Source organism: Heterocephalus glaber, unplaced genomic scaffold (genome assembly GCF_053883595.1).
Source record: "Heterocephalus glaber isolate CG9 unplaced genomic scaffold, H.glaber_assembly_v1.0 deba00001428, whole genome shotgun sequence".
NCBI classification, from domain to species: Eukaryota; Metazoa; Chordata; class Mammalia; order Rodentia; family Bathyergidae; genus Heterocephalus; species Heterocephalus glaber.
In genome coordinates, this window is record NW_028258293.1 from 26664098 (window position 1) to 26683466 (window position 19369).

At 41.6% G+C, this 19369-nt stretch overlaps 1 protein-coding gene across 3 annotated transcripts in view; it reads left to right on the plus strand.

Moving 5' to 3' along the window:
- The first annotated feature begins 33 nt into the window (after positions 1 to 33).
- The window catches only part of Rnf121 (ring finger protein 121), an 82805-nt gene continuing 63469 nt past the window's right edge, over positions 34 to 19369 (plus strand). For 2 of the 3 annotated variants that reach the window (XM_004863443.4, XM_021243348.2), the window contains exon 1: positions 34 to 145. In XM_004863443.4, coding sequence (XP_004863500.1) covers positions 83 to 145 — 63 coding nt within the window. In that variant the 5' untranslated portion in view covers positions 34 to 82. The remainder of the gene's footprint in view (positions 146 to 19369) is intronic. The other variant, XM_087211861.1, reaches the window with a different exon arrangement.

Below are 19369 nucleotides of genomic sequence, written 5' to 3' on the forward strand. Positions count from 1 at the left end.
GCCTCACCAATTGGCTAGAAGCCTTTGAGCGGCGGAAGCAGCTGGCTAGCGCGGGGACAAGGGGAGGGGGCGAGCCGTGAAGATGGCGGCAGTGGTGGAGGTGGAGGTTGGAGGAGTTGCTGTTGCGGAACGGGAGCTAGATGAGGTAAGGGAGAAGAGGAGAGGGCACACCTAGCCTGAAAATGAAGGGAGGGAAAATGAGGTATTGGGGAAGGGAGTCCTAGGAGAGACGGGAAGCATCCTGAGAGGGAAGAAGGAGGTGACCGGGGTGCGAGTGTGCGAGGGACCCCTGATTCGGGGACCCCGTGGCAGTCACTGGGGAAGAAGACTTGAAATGTCCTCAGGGGTAGAGATGGAGGACAGAGAGAGAGGCCGGAGGAGTCAGGGTGTTAAAATTTTGAGATGTCAGCTGGGGTCCTAGGGTAGGACTGCAGGGCAAACAGGTAGCTTAAGAGTTGGAGGGGCGTGGACTTCTGCAAGGAAAGACCAGGTTTTCACTGTGGGAGAGGACTGTAAGCTTGCCGTGCGGGTCGAGGACGCAGACTTGGAAAGTGCTAATCCACTAGTATTACAGCTTTGACTTATTTCTACGTAGGGGCTATTTTATTGTTTATCCTCATATTTTAGGACTTTGTACAATAATCTATGTTCAGTAAAGTTTTTTGGTTTTTTTTGGGGGGGGGGTACCGGGGATCGAACTCGGGTCCTTGAGCAGCAGGCGGCGAAACCACTGAGCTAAATCCTCGGCCCCTATGTTCAGTAAAGTTTTGATCAACTAATTAAAGAACGAATGAGTTATTGTATACTGGAAGTCATCCACTCATTTAACAAACAAAATCACCTTTGCACTGGGTTCTAGGCTAGGTGCTAGGGACAAGAGACCCTCCCTTTGTAGAGACCACAGTGTAGTGGTGGGAGACAAAGAAGACTAGTCATGGCACTGGAGTAGAATGGTGCCACTAAGAGGGAATCACTTCAATTTGGGATAGAAATGTCTTCCCAGACTTGTTGAATCTAAAAGGTTAAACGATAGTTTCTCTTTTTTATTTATGCATTTACTTCTTATTTTGAGACAGGGTATCACTAAGTTGCCCAGGCAGGACTTAAATTTGTTGGTCCATCTGCCTCCACTGTGCCCAGGTTCATAATCAGCCTCTCTCATTTCTGAGTTCCCTGAAGGAGGACTTTGAGAGTGTATCTAATAGCATTTACCTATCTAATAGGCATCTCACGACTGACATAATGAATTAACAGTGGTCTCTGAAGGACCACTGGGAGGAAGGAGGCATTGAGTTTGAAAATACAGGGCTGAGAGGCAGCAAAAGAAGGTGAGAAAGAAAAGGGGAAAAAAATCTGAGGGCTAAGGGACTGTGATAATTCAAGTTGTTTGTGGCCTTTAAGTGGACATCATGTGAGTAGAGATTGTATGGAGGGATAGGAGGAAGATGATTGTCAGGGGTGGAAGTAGTGGGATCTGAGGGATCAGAATCTTAGAGGCCCCTGACTGGTTTATGCACGTCTCCTCACTGAACTGTAAACTGGTAAAGATCTTGTCTTACTCATCTTTGAATTCAAAATACACAACACACAGTAGATCCCCATAATTCCATATTGAATGATTGATTTTACCTTCTCTTTCACTAGTGAAGACTGAACAGATAGAGGTAGGAGGCCATTAGGGGAAACTTGCACACACAACTTAAGCTCTGCCTCATCAGACCTCTCTTCTTTCAGATTCAAGGGATTGCTGTTCTGGCTTCTCAGGGAGAGTGTGGAGAACTGATGAAGCTCAGAAAGGAAGTGGAGTTAGGAAGCAAAGACTATTATTTGGTGGTGGGTTAACTTGATTGGTTTAAATTTTTGGGATCATCAGAGTGGGGGAAAGAGACTGAGAAATTGACAGGTGGTCAAAGCACAGGGGAATTTAGTATTGTAGTTCCCTAACTCTCAATCACTAGAGAGTAGAGGTGTGATATCAGTTGGTGAGATGGAGTGGTTGTGGAAATGACCTCCAAGGCCCCTTCTGACTTTAAGTTTCTGTTAGTACATTTGGATGTGATTCGATAAGATATATTTGAAGGCAGCTTGAAAAGAATAACTCTGAGGCTGGGGATTTAGCTCAGTGGCACCGTGCCTGCCTTGCAAGTGCAAGGTCCTGAGTTCAATCCCTGGAACAACAACAAAAAAAGAATAATTCTGTGTTGAAGTTATTATTCTGGTTCCTTAGTCATGGGCTCCCTTTTAGATGATTACATATGTTTCTTTTCTTTTTTTTGTACTGGGGATTGAACTCAGGACCTTGCACTTTTGAGGCCAGTGGCAGAACCACTGAGCTAAATCCCTGGCCCGCTTTTTTTTTTTCTGGTACCGGGGATCGAACTCAGGACCTTGCACTTTCCAGGCAGGCAGCAAAACCACTGAGCTAAATCCCCGGCCCTAACATATGTTTCAAAGAGAGATTTAGTTACATATATCAGGGTTCACTTAGATAAAGAGCAAAAGTTTTAGAAGAGGAGAAAAACAAAAGTTTTCATCTAAGACATTTTTGATTTTTGCTTATTTTTTTAATATTGTTTTAAGGACTTAGGAGCTACTATTAATATAGTTTCCTGAATGTCCTGCCTAGAGGTCAATTTTATATGAAATAACTAGCATTCATCTAGAAATCTTGCTTTATTCTTTGAGAAAGAATATAATCTATTGCCTGGAAATTCTGTAGGAACTGGTTCTGTCCTTCTGTTTGTTTAAGAAAGTAACCCTGAGAAGCCAGAACAGCCATCCCTTGAATCTGAAAGAACAGAGGACTGTTAAGCCAGACCTTAAGTTGTGTGTGGAAGTTTCCCCTAATGGTCTTCTACCTCTTTCTGTTCAGTCTTCACTAGTGAAAGAGAAGGTAAAATCAATCATTTAATATGGAATTATGGGAATCTACTGTGTGTTGTGTATTTTGAATTCAAAGATGAGTAAGACAGGATCTTTACCAGTTTACAATTCAGTGAGGAGACGTGCAAATAGCCTATTACAGTACTACTAGATGGTTGTTATATGAAAGTGTGTATCAAGTGCAGTGACACACAAGAGACATGCATTGCAGTCCGCTAGGGGAATTTAGTGATGTCTCTATGATAAAGATGGATAGCTTGGGCCGGGGATTTAGCTCAGTGGTTTCGCTGCCTGCTGTGCAAGTGCAACCCGAGTTTGATCCCCGGCACCAAAAAAAATAAATAAATAAAAACAAAAAATAAAGAGGGGTAGCTGGTGGTGGTGGCACATGCCTGTAATCCCAGCACTTGGGAGGCTGAGGTGGGAGGATTGCTGCAAGTTCGAGGCCAGCCTGGGGTACATAGTGAGTTCAAGGCCAGCCTGAACTACGCAGCAAAACTCTGTCTTAAAAAAAAAAAAAAAGGCTTGAGCTGAAAAATTAAAGATTGAGTTTACCAAAAAAGCAGTGATTTGCATGTGACATCTGAGTTGCCTCCCTGTTGTAGTTTTCTTTCTTTTTTTGGTACTGGGGATCCAATTCAGGACCTTGCACTTGGGAGCCAGGCAGCAGCACCACTGAGGAAAATCCCCGGCATCCCTGCTGCACTTTTTGCTTGGTTGATGCACCCTACTGTGGAGCCTAGATTATAAAAGAGTAGTGAGTAGCCTGGCTAAGATGGGGTTGGTGCACTTTTTATCTCCTTTGGAAAGAATACACAGTGCTAAAATGTATTCTGCATATTATACCTATGTTTTCCAAAATCAGATGTTAATATGATACATAGTCTGGGGTGCAGTTCATTCATACTCCTTTCCTTTTGGGGGGCCAGTTTCATTGTTACTTTTTTTCAGAAGCTGAGAGATAATTTAGGTATTGCTAATAGCTTCTCCTACTTTTGAGAGGTGACTAGAAAAGAGGGCTTAGAAATGAGCTGCTGTACAAAAGGCTGACTGGCTTGGTGGTGCATACCTGTAATCCTAGCACTCTTGGAGGCTGAGGCACAAGGGTGGCAAGTTTGAGCCCAGCCTGGGCAATGTAGTGACTTAATGAGATCCTGTGTCCCAGAAAAAGGGCCCTGGGTTTCATACCCAGTGAGAAAGAGAGGGAGGGAGAGAGAGACTGAAATTGAGATTTTTGAGTCCTTGCTGTAAACAAGTCCATACAGCAGCTCTGTGAGGGTGAGGAAGCTGAGGCTAGTGACGGAACTTTCCCAGGATTTTACAGTTTTGTTGTTTTTTTGTTTTTTTTTTTCTGGTATCGGGGATCGAACTCATGTCCTTACACTTGCAAGGCAGGGGGCAAAACCACTGAGCTAAATCCCCATCCCAACCCAGGATTCTACAGTTTATGAGTAAGGAAGTACACACTCGGACCCAGTTGTGCCTGTGCTGTACTGAACCCCATTTCCATTTCTAACTCTACTATTTATGCTGTACAGTTAAGTAATTTGAAATTGTATGGCCTTAATTATCTCATAGGTAAACATTGGTACAGTATATTTGATAAGTGGCTGGGATTAAGAAGAGGATTTTTGAACCTTGCATTCTTGAGATTTTATTACTATTCCCTATTTATAATTGAAGAACTGAGATTCCAGGGATTTGAGATATGCTGAGGGTCTACAACTACTAAAAGGTGTCACTTAGATTTAGGTCCACATTTCCAGATTCCGAAGCATTGGTCACTCCTCAATTTAAAAGATCCAAACTGCAGCCAGGTGTGGTGGTGCACGCCTGTAGTCCCAGTACTCGAGAGGCTAAGGCAGGAGGATTGCCATGAGTTTGAGGCCAGCCTGGGCTCCATAGTGAATTCAAGGACAGCCTGCCTGTACTGCATAGCGAGACCTTATCTCAAAAAAAAAAAATCCAAACTGCAGGCTCATCTTACCAATGTAAACTGCCCCTTTATGTATAAGTGTCCCCGTTCCAAAACATGAAGTGGCATTTATTTCCTGAAGGATCAAAATGGGGGGGGGTGTTTAACCAAAAGAATATTGTTTTTCTTTTTCTATACAAATCTTTTAACTTACTGACAGCTTGATTCTGCTGAACCCTTGGTCATAAAGAATGATTAGTGGTAGTTAGGGAGGTAAGAGAGCCAACCTACCCCTGGAGCCAGTGATTTCTCCTCAAAGAGGCAGCTAGTTGGGCTGGATATTTAGCTCAGTGGTGCCGCCGCCTGCCTGGAAAGCGCAAGGTCCTGAGTTCGATCCCCTGTACAAAAAAAAAAAAGGCAGCTGGCCAGCCTCTGAGAGGAATTAGAAGTGTCTTCTTGGCCCGGAGAGGTAATTTAGGACCTAAGGTAGAAAAATGCAGCAGTACCCAGTCACTCCTGGCCAGTGCCTGTGAATTCTGGTTACTTCTGCACCCAGTGCCTGGTCATCTGCCAAAATGATATGATATCAAGCAGATCAGTGAATCATTTCCAGCTCAAGAAAATTCAAAGCTGATGAGGGCTGGGGGTTTAGCTCAGTGGTGCTGCTGCCTCCTTCGCAAGCGCAAGGTCCTGAGTTCAATCTCCGGTACCAAAAAAAAAAAGCTGATAATTTGAAGTACTGTTGCCACAAGTGAATAATTTACCTTTTTGGACCCTATTTTACTCTTCTTAGAAGATTGAACTAGGTTTTTAAATCTTTATTAAGTCATGGATCCCTTTATTCCAACAAAATCTCACTCTGAAGCCTTGTGGTCCTTGAAGGAACTCAGCAGACCCTCTAGGACAATGATATTGAACCTTTTAGAGCTTTCAATAACAAACAGCTGACTGCTGCACACATGCCATAGGTTCGCCACCACTGCTCTAGGATGTTTGAAGCCACAATTGGAAAACTAAGGAAGTAACTGCGTTGATAGCACACACCTGTAATCCCAACTACTGGAGAGGCTGAGGTGGAAGGATCACAAGTTTGAGCCCAGCCATGGCAATGTAGTGAGACCCAGTCTCAAAATCAAATTTGTAAAAGGGGCTGTGGGTATAGCTCAGTGGTAGAGCCCTTGTGTAGTGTGCATAAGGCCCTGGCTTCCTTCCTCAGCATTGCAGACAAACAAAACATTGAGCTCTCTTTTGCCCCACTGATTGAGTAATTCAACTTTATGCTCCTTCAGTGTCCTCTGTTATTCCCCTAGCCCAGCCTTACCAACCATTATTGGTTTTTTTTTCCCCCCATTAACTTTATTGGTATATTTTAGGTATAAAATACTGTTATAGTCATCATTGGGATCTTGTACCATTACATGAGTCTCTTGGTTCTTATTTTTTTTCCCCTTCCCTTGCCCTCCCTTCACCCGTTCCACCCTTCCTTATTTGCAAAGACCTTGTTTCCATTTTTTTCCTCTTCTCATATTTTTTCCTTTCCCTTTTTTCCCTTCCCCTACCCCTCCCAATTCCCCTGCTCTTTTAGACCTTTTCTTCTTGTTACACAATATCAGTTATACATTTTTAAAATAACAATATTAAGATCTAGGAGACATTACCACAGATTTTACAGAATTTAAAAGGATATAGAAAACATATTACAAAAATCTTTTTTAAAATAAATTTGACAACTTCTAAGAAGTACCTTGGAAGACAAATTAATGAAACTAACTCTGGAGGAAGTATAAAATTTGAATAGCACCTATTAAGGAAAGTATATTCCTAGCTTGAAAACCTACCTATATGACAACAGCAGGCTCATAAACATTTTAACTGATAAATTATATCACACAATTAAAGCAGAAAAGAGAAGGAACACTTCTCCCCTCATTTTAGGAACTCAACATTGTGCTAATCCTAAAACTGGATAAAGATAATAGAAGAAAAAGGTATGAACATAGAAATTTGTTTAACAAAACAAACTATTAGAAGTCAGATCTGGCAGTATGTAGAAAGTGGTTTTGTTATAGGGATGGCAGTGTTGGTTCAGCATTGGAAGATCCACCCCCAAAAGTCATCATTTTAACAGAGGAAAGGAAAAAGCCATATGATCCTGTCACTAGTTGGAGAAAAAACTAAATTCCACAGCTGTTCATGGTAAAAGCTATCAGGAGACTAGAAGTAGAACAGAAACTTCTCAACAGATTAAAGACGTATACTCCATACTTCCAGTGAGAACACCTTATATGAATGGAGAAGATACTATGCTTTCTCCTTAAGGTGGGGAACAAGGGCAGATATGCTTACTCTTTATCTGTCCATTAAACTTTGAAACCTAGTCCCCACCAAAATAGTCTGGCAATAAAATGACACAATTAGGATAGGATTGGCATGGTGGCATGGCAGAAGCAAAATCTTTATATGTAGATGAAATGATCATCTACAGAGAAAATACTAAGAAATCTCTAGGAGCCCCTAGAACTTGTACTTGAATTTAGCAGGATTAGAAAACACAAGGTATATATAAAAATTCAGGTCTGTGTATACTTGCTATAAATGAAGAATTGGATATTGAAATTTAAAAGTTATGTAGGAGTACAAAGGACCCAGAAAAGTTAAAGAACAAAAACAAAAACAGTGTTGGAAGATGTTTAGTACCTAATTTTAAGACTTCTAAAGCTACAGCAATCAAGGCAGTGTTGGTGTAAGGAAAGACATATAGATCATTTGAATAAAACAGAGAATCTAGAAATAGAACCACACATATATGGTCCACTGAGTTTTGAAAGATTATTTAACATTAGCATTTTATAGAATATAAACTCAATTCAAGAGCCGAGGAAGAGATAGTGTTTTCAGCAAATGGCACTAGAACACCTGGTATCCGTATGTAAAAAATTAACCTCAACCCTTTTTTTCCATACATGAAAATAACTTGAAGGGATCTGTGAACCTAAATAAGAAAGCCTAAAAGTATGAAGCTTTAAGAAGAAATTATAAGGGAAAATATTTATGAATTCAGGGTAGGCAAGAACTACCTAGGATACAAAAGACATGATGTATAAAACAAAAAATTGATAAATGAGATTCCATCAAAATTTAAAACTTTAAATGACATCATTAAAATGAAAAGTAGTCCTTAAACAGACCATATTTCCAATGCATATAACCTATGACCAGAATATATAAAGAACTCTTACAGCTCATTAATAGACAACCCAATTAAAATGTAGACATAAGAAGATGATAAATAGCCAGTATAGCACAAGGAATGGTGTGCAACTCTAGAATCAGAAAAATACTAATCAGTACAATAATAAGATTGAATTATACACACTCATTAGGGAGATGAAGTTCGAAGTTTTAAAAGCCTTGTCATGACTTTTTCTTTTTGTTGGATTCTCCCCCTTTGTGTTTAATTTGTCACGTCCAATGGATTCATTCTGCTGGGTTTCCTGGGGTTGTGATCTTCATTGTCTTTTCCTAGGGTATTGTCTAAAATTTTTTGGAGTGCCGGTTTGGTGTTCATGAAGTTCCTGAGGTGCTCTTTATCATCAAAGTATCTTATTTCTCCATCAATTTTGAAAGATAGTTTTGCAGGGTACATCAATCTGGGTTGGAGGCTGTTTTCCTTTAGGGCTTGAAATACATCACTCCAGGCTCTTCTTGCCTTGAGGGTTTGCATTGAGAAGTCTGCTGTGATTCTGATGGGCTTTCCTTTGTATGTGATTTGTTTCTTTTCTCTCACTGCTTGTAGAATTTTGTTCTTCTGTTGGATTTCTGGAATCCTAACTATTATATGCCTGTGTGTAGATTTTTGTTTTGATTAAGGCTGGCTGGAGTCCCATATGCCTCACTTATCTGTATGTCAAGTTCTTTTCCCCTCCTTGGGAAGTTTTCTGCCATCATTTCTGTGAACAGTTTTTTTTATGTCATCTGCACTCTCTCCTCTTTCTTCATTGACTCCAATCAGTCTTCTGTTATTCTTCTTTGCATCGTCTAGCAGCTGCTGGATTGATTTCTCGTGTTCCCTTACAATTTTAAAGCAATTTTTCTTTTCCTGGTCACTAATTGCAATCTTGTCTTCTATATGTGAAATTCTATCCTCACATTGGTTCATTCTGCTGTGCAGACTTTCGATGGAGTTTTTAATCTCTTGGAAGTCTCTTTGTATCTGTTTCATGGATTCCATTTGTTTCCTATGTTGGGATTCCATCATGTTCCTCAGATTCTCTGTTTTTTTATCTGTGTCTTCTCTAGATTTATTAATCATGTCTTGCACCATGGCAAGATCTTTGCTGTTAACTGAGTAATTATTTCTGATTTCATTTTTGCCAGATTCTCTTTTGTTGCCAGTTCAGAGTCCAGTTGGTTGAGTATCAGATTGTTCCATCTCATTTCCCTTTGAGGTTGCTGTAGGTGATCTGGAACTCTGTTTTTGAGGCTTGTTTATGTGTTTTTTCTTCCACGGGGTGGGGGTGGGGTGCTTCTGGGGCCCACACAGCTCACTTTCTCTGCCCTAGGAGCTTGAGATGGCGGTGGGGGAGCTTCCTTCCGGGTGCTGGGACTGGCTGAGCTTCTCTGCCCTAGGAGCCTGGGATGGAGGCTGGGACCAGCTGAGCTTCTCTGCCCTAGGATCCTGGGATGGAGGTGGGGAGCTTCCTTCTGGGTGCTGGAACTGGCTGAGCTTCTCTGCCCTAGGAGCCTGGGATGGAGACGGGGAGCTTCCTTCCGGGTTCTGGGACCGGCTCACCTTCTCTGCCCTAGGAGGCTGGGATGGAGGCGGGGAGCTTCCTTCTGGGTGTTGGGACCAGCTGAGATTCTCTGCCCTAGGAGCCTGGGATGGAGACGGGGAGCTTCCTTCCGGGTTCTGGGACCGGCTCACCTTCTCTGCCCTAGGAGCCTGGGATGGAGGTGGGGAGCTTCCTTCTGGGTGTTGGGACCGGCTGAGCTTCTCTGCCCTAGGAGCCTGGGATGGAGGTGGTTAGCTTCCTTCCAGGCATTGGGACCGGCTGGGCTTCTCTGCCCTAGGAGCCTGGGATGGAGGTGGGCAGGGAGCTTCCTTCTGAGTGCTGGGACCAGCTGGGCTTTTCTGCCCTAGGAGCCTGGGATGGAGGCAGGCGGGGAACTTCCTTCCAGGTGTTGGGACCGGCTGAGCTTCTCTGCCCTAGGAGCCTGGGATGGAAGCAGAGAGCTTCCTTCTGGGTGCTGGGACCGGCTCACCTTCTCTGCTCTAGAAGGCTGGGATGGCAGCGGGGGAGCTTCCGTCCATGTGCTGGGATGGGCTCCAACCATTATTGTAATTGTCTGTCTTTCCTACTAGGCCAGTGGTGAACCTATGGCATGCATGTTACTGTGTTTTTCTTTTAAGACAAAAGACGTTAATGTGAAATTATTGTTTCTAAACTGAAACCTCTGTATTCAGGTTTAATTGCAGTGTTGACACTGTGATAAGTAAGTGGGTTTTGGGTTGTGATTTGGCACTCTAAAAGGTTCGCCATCACTGCTCTAGACTGAGCTTCATGAGAGACCAAAGTTGAAGTCTGTCTTGCTCCTTGTTGTATTCTCTTCATTCAAAATGTGCATATATTGGGGACCCAACAAGTATTTGATAATTATTGTTTTTGACTAGTAATAATAGCTATAATTTAGTGAATGTTTATGATATGTTGGCTCCTGTACTTGGTGGTGTGTGCTTATTAGTGAATGTTTATAGCATCTCTGTGATAATTGAACTGTTGGTCTAAATCATGTTTCAGGCTCTTTCTGGTCCAACATAGTGTGTACTATGTTTCTGATTAATCACAGTCTTTGTTGGTGTTTTCCTGTCTGTGTAGAAAACCTTTCCTTTCCAAATTCTTCCTGTTTTTTAGAGTTCTAGCCTAAGGCTCAGTTAGCTTCTCAGCCTTTTTGATCTACATCTTTAGCTTTTTCCTCTGCCTTTTATGTTTTTCTCTGTGATGGTTTGTTCCTTCATTTATCAATTTATTCATCAAACATCTGAAGCACTGGGCTGGAGTGTAGCTCAGTGGTAGACTTCTTGCCCAGTGTATGTAAGGCCCTGGGTTTGATCCCTAGCAATGCACAAACAACAACAAACCCTTCTGAAGCACCTTCCCCTCTGTACCAGACACTGTGCCATGCCTAATAGTACCAAGATGAATAAAGTATAATGGCAGTGAAGGAGTTAATAGAGTAGTATAGAGAGAAGGCTCATAAATAAGCACAAAAACATGTCACAAGAGCTGTGATGATGTGGTAGGTGCATGGGTATATCGAGGAAATGACAATGTCACATCTCTAGTTTCCAGCCAGGTTGGTTTAATTCCTAGCAGGCAGGCTGCGGGAAGTTCCCATCCATTGCTGCTTCAAAGTAGTAATCACTGTTTGTTTTTTTCTTTCTCCTGTGGGTCTCTCCCTGTAGACATTTGATATGTATGCTTGTTTCCTGGGATTTTCTTCCCTAGGGCTTCTTGGTTCAAGCCAAGATCTTATTGAGGGATTGAGGCATATGTTACTGAAGCTGTGACTTGGATATGTGACTATCTTTGGGGTTTTTTTTTTTAAGGTATGTAAAATGATTAGTAGCATAGTGTAGTAGAGGGAAAAAACAAACACTATGAAGTAAACAGTAGACTCAGATCCTAGAATAGGAATAGCAGATTTGTTTTATCTCAGAGATAACCAATTGATACAGATATTAGAAGGTTGTGTTGAGAAGGATTCTGGGGCTAGGGTACAGCAGAAAAGAATGTGGAGGGAGAATGCTGAAAGTAAAATAATACAGAGTACTTTATGCCACATCTTTTATATACATTGCCTAATACTATTGTAGGTACTATTATTGTTATCCCCATTCTACAGATATGGAAACTAATGTATAGAGAACTTCAGTAATTTGTGTAACATCATACAGTCAGATAGGTGACCCATCTGGAGTTCAAATCCAAGACCAAGACCACTGGACCAAGACCATTTCCTTACTCTCCCATCCAAGAGCACCTTTGCCTTTAACTGCTCTGGGCAGTAAGAATACTATCTACTTCCTATCCTGTTCTACACTAGACATTCCTTCCTACTATGTGTGTGTGTGATTTTTATTTACAGAGTTGATTTTGATATGAGAGAAATATAACTCCCAACCTGTTAGGTGTCATATGTTCTGAGTTCATGGTCTTATAACATCGAGGAATGAAATTATGAACCAAAGGAGGAAGTTAGGAGAGTTTTATTGGAATAAGGGGAAGAAGAATAGCTCCTGGATTTTCAGGAGGGGTCCTGAATGGATGACCTTCAAGGCCCTTTGTCAGGGGTAATTTATACAGTAAAGCCACAACATGGGTACAATGTGGGTTAAACTACAATCAACCTATAGCAGAAGTGTACCCACTTAGCTAATATTACTCCACTGAGTCACATAGGGTACACGGAAAGAAGAAAGGCATTTTTGGAAAGGGAGGGGTCCAAATGCTCTGATCACCCACCTGAGGACCCAGTGCCTCGATGAACTTACTGGGCCAAGTGGTGCTAATTATAGTGTAATTCCAAATTACTGTTTATCCCTTAGGGAAGCATGTAGGCCTGGCCATTGCATCTCCATCTTGCCCCATCTTTTTTTTTTTTTTTTTTCTTTTTAAGTTTTTGTGAGACAGGGTCTCACTGTGTAGTCCAGGCTGGTCTTGAATTCACTACATAGCCCAGGCTGGCTTCCTGCCTCAGCCTCTCAAGTGCTAGGATTACAAGAGTGGGCCAGCACATCTGGCATTGCACCATTTTGATGTCTTTATTTTTTGTGCTGACTTCCTTGAGGGTCCAATCTCTCTCGGATTTCTAACTATATTAACTTCTATCTAACTTAGCTGCCTATAGTAATTTGATTGAGGTAATAATGTTTGTCTCTCCCACCAGTGTGTGTTCTCCCTGAAAGTCCTGTTCATTCTTATATCTCTGGTGCCTGGCATAGATTATGACTCAGTAAATGTATGAATATATGAACTTAGGAAAGGTTTCAGCCATCTCTCTGCTGTATTAGTCTTCAGATTGGGCTGGAATTCTTATTTCTGTATAGCTTCATCTTTTTAGTCCTCATCATATCTTTTCTTAGATTCTGCTTCTTTGCATTTCTGACTTTTGGAGGCACTAGACTGCCAAAGAATGCCTCAAGAAAATGTTAATTTGGCATACCTGAGACTTTTTGACTTAAAAGCTTATTCCATGGAAGCCATTCTCTTTATTTCTTAGTGTTTTCCATGCTTGAAGTCATTTGTTATCTGTGCTCCTCAGAGGAAAATCTGTAGGTAAACATAAACTCATTAATTCCCTCTAAAGTGCAGTTTCCCAGGAGGATGCTGGGTCATGGCCATGGGGCTTTTGGCCCTGGGCAGCTAGGGAGAAACTGGGGAAAGGAGAGGCAGAGAGTATAAGTCCTACCTAGGTTTTCCTTCATTGTGTCCTCTTTCTCTCACTTGGTATTAGCAATAACAATGCAGTGTGTGTTAAGTACTGTGGTGACACAGAAGAGAAAATGAGTGACTCAGCTTGGGAAATCATTAAAGACTTAACTGTGAAGATGCCTGATTTGGTTATTGAGGATTAAAGACAGACAAAGTCTGTGAGGTAGGAAAGAGTGGCCTGTCAAAAAGAAAAGAAAAGATGTACATAGACTTGGAGGCATTAAACAGCATAGAATATGCTGGGAATTGTGAGTGCTGCATAACTGGAGTAGAGGTTAAATGTAGGAGGATATCAGCAAGCGATGAGACTGGAGAGGCCCCTTGAACACCATGCTAAGAAGTTTGGGCTTTAGGAAGCCACTAGTTTTGAGCAGAGGAGTAATGTGTCCAGATTGATGTCTCAGAAAGCTCACATCTGGTAGAAGTGTGGAAATTATTTTTGGAGGTTAGGAAAAGAAGAAATCAGTTAGGAAATACTGCAGAGACCTGAGCTTGAGCAAGGGCATGAGGATATGGAAAAGTGAGCAGGTACAGAAATAGTAAGCAGCAGTGTCTCTACTTATTTGTGTTTTGCTCTTTACTGTCCCTTGCCTAATTCATTCACTCACATTCAGCAAGCATTTTTCAAGTGTGTAGTCTGTACTGTTTCTTTATCTTGTCCTTCGTCAAATACAGAAGCTCCTTGACTTATGATGAAGTTATGTCCCATTGTAAATTGAAAATGTATTTCACGCCAGGCGTAGCAGCACATGCCTTTAATCCCAGCACTTCGGAGGCTGAGGCAGGAGGGTTGCTGTTTGAGGCCAGCCTGAACTACATAGTGAGACCCTGTCGTAAAAAACTTAAAAAAAAAAACAAAACTCATATACTTACCCTACTGTCTTAGTTTCTTTTCTCATTGCTGAGACAAAATACCCAACACTCAAAGTTAAAGGAGGAAAGGTTTATTTAGCTCACAGATTATAGAGGTTTCAGTCTATAATCAGCTGGTTCCAAGGCAGAGTGGATGGCAGACAGGCATCACAGAGGAGAAACAATTCGTGGTGAGTCAGAAGGTAGCAAAGCAACAAAGGAGGACCGCAGCTCTTTCTGCCCCTTTTATTTTACCCGGGCTACTTCAGGCAGTTAGCACTCACACCCTTAATCCTAGTGCCCTTAAGCCTAGCATTGCACCATAAATCAATTCACACACTCTAGATCCAGCCACCTCTGAAAAAGCCTCACCCATGATGGCATGAAGGCTTTGGGGGGACATCTAGACACAAACTATAGCACCTACTGAACATCATAGCTTAGCAGTACAGTACGCTATATTGGTTGTTTACTCTTGTGATCACGTGGATGACTAGGAAGTAAGTGGAGCTGGGCTTGCTGTCATTGCCCAACATTATGAGTGTCATATCACTAGCCTAGGAAAATATCAACATTCAAATTTTGAAATATGATTTCTACTGAATGCAAATAGCTTTCACACAGTCGCAAAGTCAGAAATTGTAAGTTGAACCATTATAAATTAGGATTGTCTATATTTGTCTCCCACCCTTTGGTGGGTTTTTTTTTTTTTTTTTTTTTGGTACTGGGCATCAAACTCAGGACCTTGCACTTGTGAGGCAGGAGCCAAAATCACTGAGCTAAATCCCTGGCCCTCACCCTTTGGTTTTTTTGAGACAAAGTCTGGTTGTCACTATGTAACCCAGGCTGGTCTTGAACTTTGGAGGATACACCTGTTTCAGCCTCCTGAATGCTAGCTGAGTGCTAGGATTATAGGTTAGTGCCACCACACCTGACTGGGATTGGCTATACTTCTGACAATCCTATATGTCAAGTGTTTTCTAGGAATTTAGCAATGAACAAGACAACCAAAGTTCTTGTTCTTGTGGAGTGTGCTTGGTAATGGAGAAATGTAGATAATAAGTAATAAATAAGATCTTTCCAGATGTAATAAGTGCTTTAATAACAATAGAGCAATGTGACAAAGATGACTAGAGGAAAAAAGCTACTTTAAATAGGGTGATTATGGAAAGTCTGTGAGAAGGTGATAGTATTTGAACCAAGACTTGAATGATGAAAAGTTAGCACCCCCTCCCCCCATACTGGTTATTGAACCCAGGGAGTGCTGAGCTCCATTCCCTGCCTTTGAGAAATTTTGATACAAAGTGTTACTGAATTGCCCAGGCTGGCTCAAACTTTTCATCCTCCTGCCTTGGCCTTCCAGGTAGCTGTGAAAGTGTGTGCCACCATGGCCAGCTAAAACTTAGCAGTTTTAAGATGGAAGTAGATGTGTTTCAGGTGGAGGAAGAGGCAGGTACAGATAGGAGGGAATGAGGTGGGCCTGTCATGGGACCAGAGAGAAAGCCAGTGTGAGTGGATTGTAGTTAGCAAGGAAAAATAGCATTGTATGAGATCAGGGAATCTGTCAGGGCCAAATTTTTGAGAGTTTTCTTTTTTGGGGCCACTGGGGATTAAACCCAAGGCCTTGTCACAGAGCTACATTCCCAGTCTTTAAAACATTTGAAAATTTTGGGGACAGGGCCTTACTAAGTTGTTAAGTTGCCCAGGCTGAGCTTGAACCTGAGATCATCCTGCCTCAGCCTCCCAGAGTGCTGGGATTGCAGGCAGATGATGCCATACTTGGTTTGTAAAACTTTGTAGATACTGCTAAGCATGTTGAATTTTATTGAGAGTACAATGAGAAGACTGGATGATTTTTAAGATGGGAGTAAGGTGATCTTATTTGCATCTTTGAGATCTTTTTGTCTGCTTTGAGAAGAATGGCTTATGAGGGTCACTCAGGAAGAGAACTTAGTCTCCGGCAGTGGTCTGGATGACAGATGAGGTGTTATCATAGTCCACTAAGGCTGCTATAACAAAATATCTTAGACTGAGTAGTTTATAAACCACAGAAATTTATTTCTCACAGTCCTGGAGGCTGGAAGTACAACATCAAGGTGCCAGGAGATCTGGTGTCTGGTCAGGTCCTGCTTCAAAGAAGACATCTGATTTCTGTGTCCAGTGGAAAGGGCAAGCAGCCCCCGGCAGACCTCTGTTACAAGGCCAGTGATCCCATCACGAGTGCTCCACCTCTGTGACTTGATCACCTCCTAAAGGCCTGAACTGGAGCTTAGGTTCACATATGGATGGGGGAGCATGAACATTCAGAACATTCAGGAGTAGCAAGAGTGATGGACACCAGTGAGTGAATGTAGAATATGTTTTGAAGTACAATCTACAGGTCTTGGTGGCAGGTTGGATATGTGATGTAAGGAACAGAAAAGCATGACTTTCACCTGTTTGAGATTTTTGTTTTGTTTTGTTTTTTGCTTTGACATGTGTTGAGTAAATGGCAGCACCATGTTAATTGGGCAGTTGGAAATATGAGCTTAGAGCTCAGAGAAAGATCTGGACATTGTTCTGGGATTCTGAAGATTTGGCTTTTTATTCTAGTTACCATAGCATTGTTACCTGAAATAAGGAAGGTAATGCTCTTGGCTTTAAAATAATAATGAAGTTATTTGTTATACCAGCTTCATATGTATGTTAGGCGAAACCTGTTCATTTTTTATCCATTCATCAAATAAATACTGTGGATTTACCAAGATACTGCATTCGATGTGAGAGATAATAAAGACATAGGCTCTGCTGTCAGGCTGCTCATAGTATAGTGAAGTCAGTCAGGTGTAATAACTGCTATAACATGGAGAAGAAGAGCTCTCTAGAAACAAAAAAAATGGCAAGCAGGTAATCAGGAAGGGCTCCATAGAAGGAGTAACACCTTAGATGACTGTGAAAGATGATTAGAAATTAACCAGCCAAAGAAAGAAGGGAAAGAGCATCTTTTGGGAGAAAGAGCAGTATGGGCAAGGTGGGAGTTGAGACAGAATGGCACCTTCAAGGATTCGTGTGCAGTTTAGTATTACTGGAGCATCAGAGTAGAAGGTGGGGATAAAAAGTATGGGGACTAGAAAGGAAGAAAGATACAGTATCATGTAAGGCCTTACAATGCTGTGCTAAGGAGTTTGGATTTATTTTTATTTATTTATTGTTTTGAGGCAGGGTCTCCTTATGTAGCCTAGGCTGGCCTGGAACTCTGGGAACAAGCATTCCTTCTACCATAGACTCCTGAGGAGCTTGGATTACAGGTGTATAGCACTGTGCCTGGCTAGGAGTTTAGTTTTATGTGTAGGTGATGACTAGCTATGGAAGAACTTTAAAGAATTTAGGTAAATGACATATATCAAGTTTGCTTATTTTATTTTTTGAGACAGGGTCTCACTATGTAGTTCAGGCTGGTCTTGCGCTCACAGCAATCTCCTGGCTCAGCTGGAATTATAGGAGTGCACCACCATGCCTGGCTTAAATTTGCATTTTAGAAAGCACACTCTGGGATCTGAGATGGAGAAGGGATTAAAAGGGCACAAAATTTGTATCTTAATCCAGAGAAGGGTTTCTAGGTTTGTCTATTCTAAAGGGCATGTAGTTTTGGTGTACTAAATCCCCAGCCCACAAGAGTTCACTCTTTATTGCTTTAGTAGAGGCCTGCTAAAGAGTTCTAATTTTCTCTTCTGTGCAGCATTGGAACATCAAAAGATTTTGAACTTGGGTGAAACAGTGTCTGGCAAGAGGAGCATGAAGTTCAAAGGCTTACATTAAGTTTATAGTTCAAATAATAGGAAAAGATAGTAGATATTTCCTGCCCCGCTGTCTTAGGCTTTTGGTACCAACAACTGTGAACTTCAGTTTTTCCTTCTCCCCAGTTTCCTTCAATTCTAGCTCTGTGTTGTGCTGTTTCACCCGTAGGTGTATACTCAAGAGAAACATAATACTTCTTTAAAAACTTGTAGGTAAGTATTAATAGTGACATTATTTATAGTTGTCAAAAAGTAGAAACAATCCTAGTGTCTGTCAGCTGAGAATGGAAAAATAAAATGTGATACAGCCCTACAATGGAACATTATTTAGCAAGAAAAGGAGTTTGGCTTGGGGTTTGGCTCAGTGGTTCTGCCGCCTGCCTTGCAAGTGCAGCTTCCTGAGTTCGATCCCTGGTACCAAAAACAAATAGATAAACAAAATAAAACAGAAAAGGAGTGAACTACAGTATTGATACATGCTGTAACCTGAATGAGTCTTGAAAACATTATACTAAGTGAAAAAGACAGTCACAAAGACCCCATGTTTTATGAATTCACTTATACGAAAGGTCCCTAAAAGGCAAGTAAGTCCATTAGTGGTTGCTGGAGTCTAGGGTAGGGATTAAGAGTCAGCAGATGAGCAGGTTTCATTTTAGTGATGGAAATGGGTTAAAATCAGATGGTTGCACAACTGTATGAAAATGCTAGTAATCACTGAAATTTCCCTCAATAAAATTAAACAAACAACTCTGGCCTCATTACTGTGCCTTAATAGAATTTTAGCTCCTTGAGGATGAGAGCTTTTTTTTTTTTTTTTGTACCAGAGATCGAACTGGGGACCTTGTGCTTGCGAGGCAGGCTCCAGAACCACGGAGCTAAATCCCTGGCAAGATTTATTTTTTTAATTATTATTGTATTCCTAGTCTAGACTTTACATATCATTTAACAGTTGTTGAGTAGATGTGTGAATGAATAAAATTGGAGAATGTCTCACAAAGGAGCTGCATTTTAAAGGGTAAATAGAAGTGAGCTACTCAGTGAATGTGAGAGAATTCTAGGGAGGAAGACAGCAGCAGCCACAGCACTGAGACACAAGGAGAAGGTTATGTTAGAATGGCAGGTGGTTGAGTCTGTCAGGAGAAGAAGCCATTTAGTGGACAATGGTGAGACAAGGTGCTAGTTGGACCAGAGTACAAAGTACCTTGTGTGTCATACTAAGGAGTCTGGACCTTAACTCACAGGCAATAGAAAGTTGCAGAAGTTTGCCAGAGTAGGAGGAGGATGTAGTCAGAGTGATCTGATAAAGACCATATTTTGGCAAGATCTGAGTCAGATTATTTTGGAGGCCCCTGCAGTAGCGTAAGAGAGTGCAAGGGACAAAGTCTGAAGTAAGGCATTATGGCAGTGAAAAATTCAAGAGAGGATTGTAAGATCATTCAAGGGAGATTTCA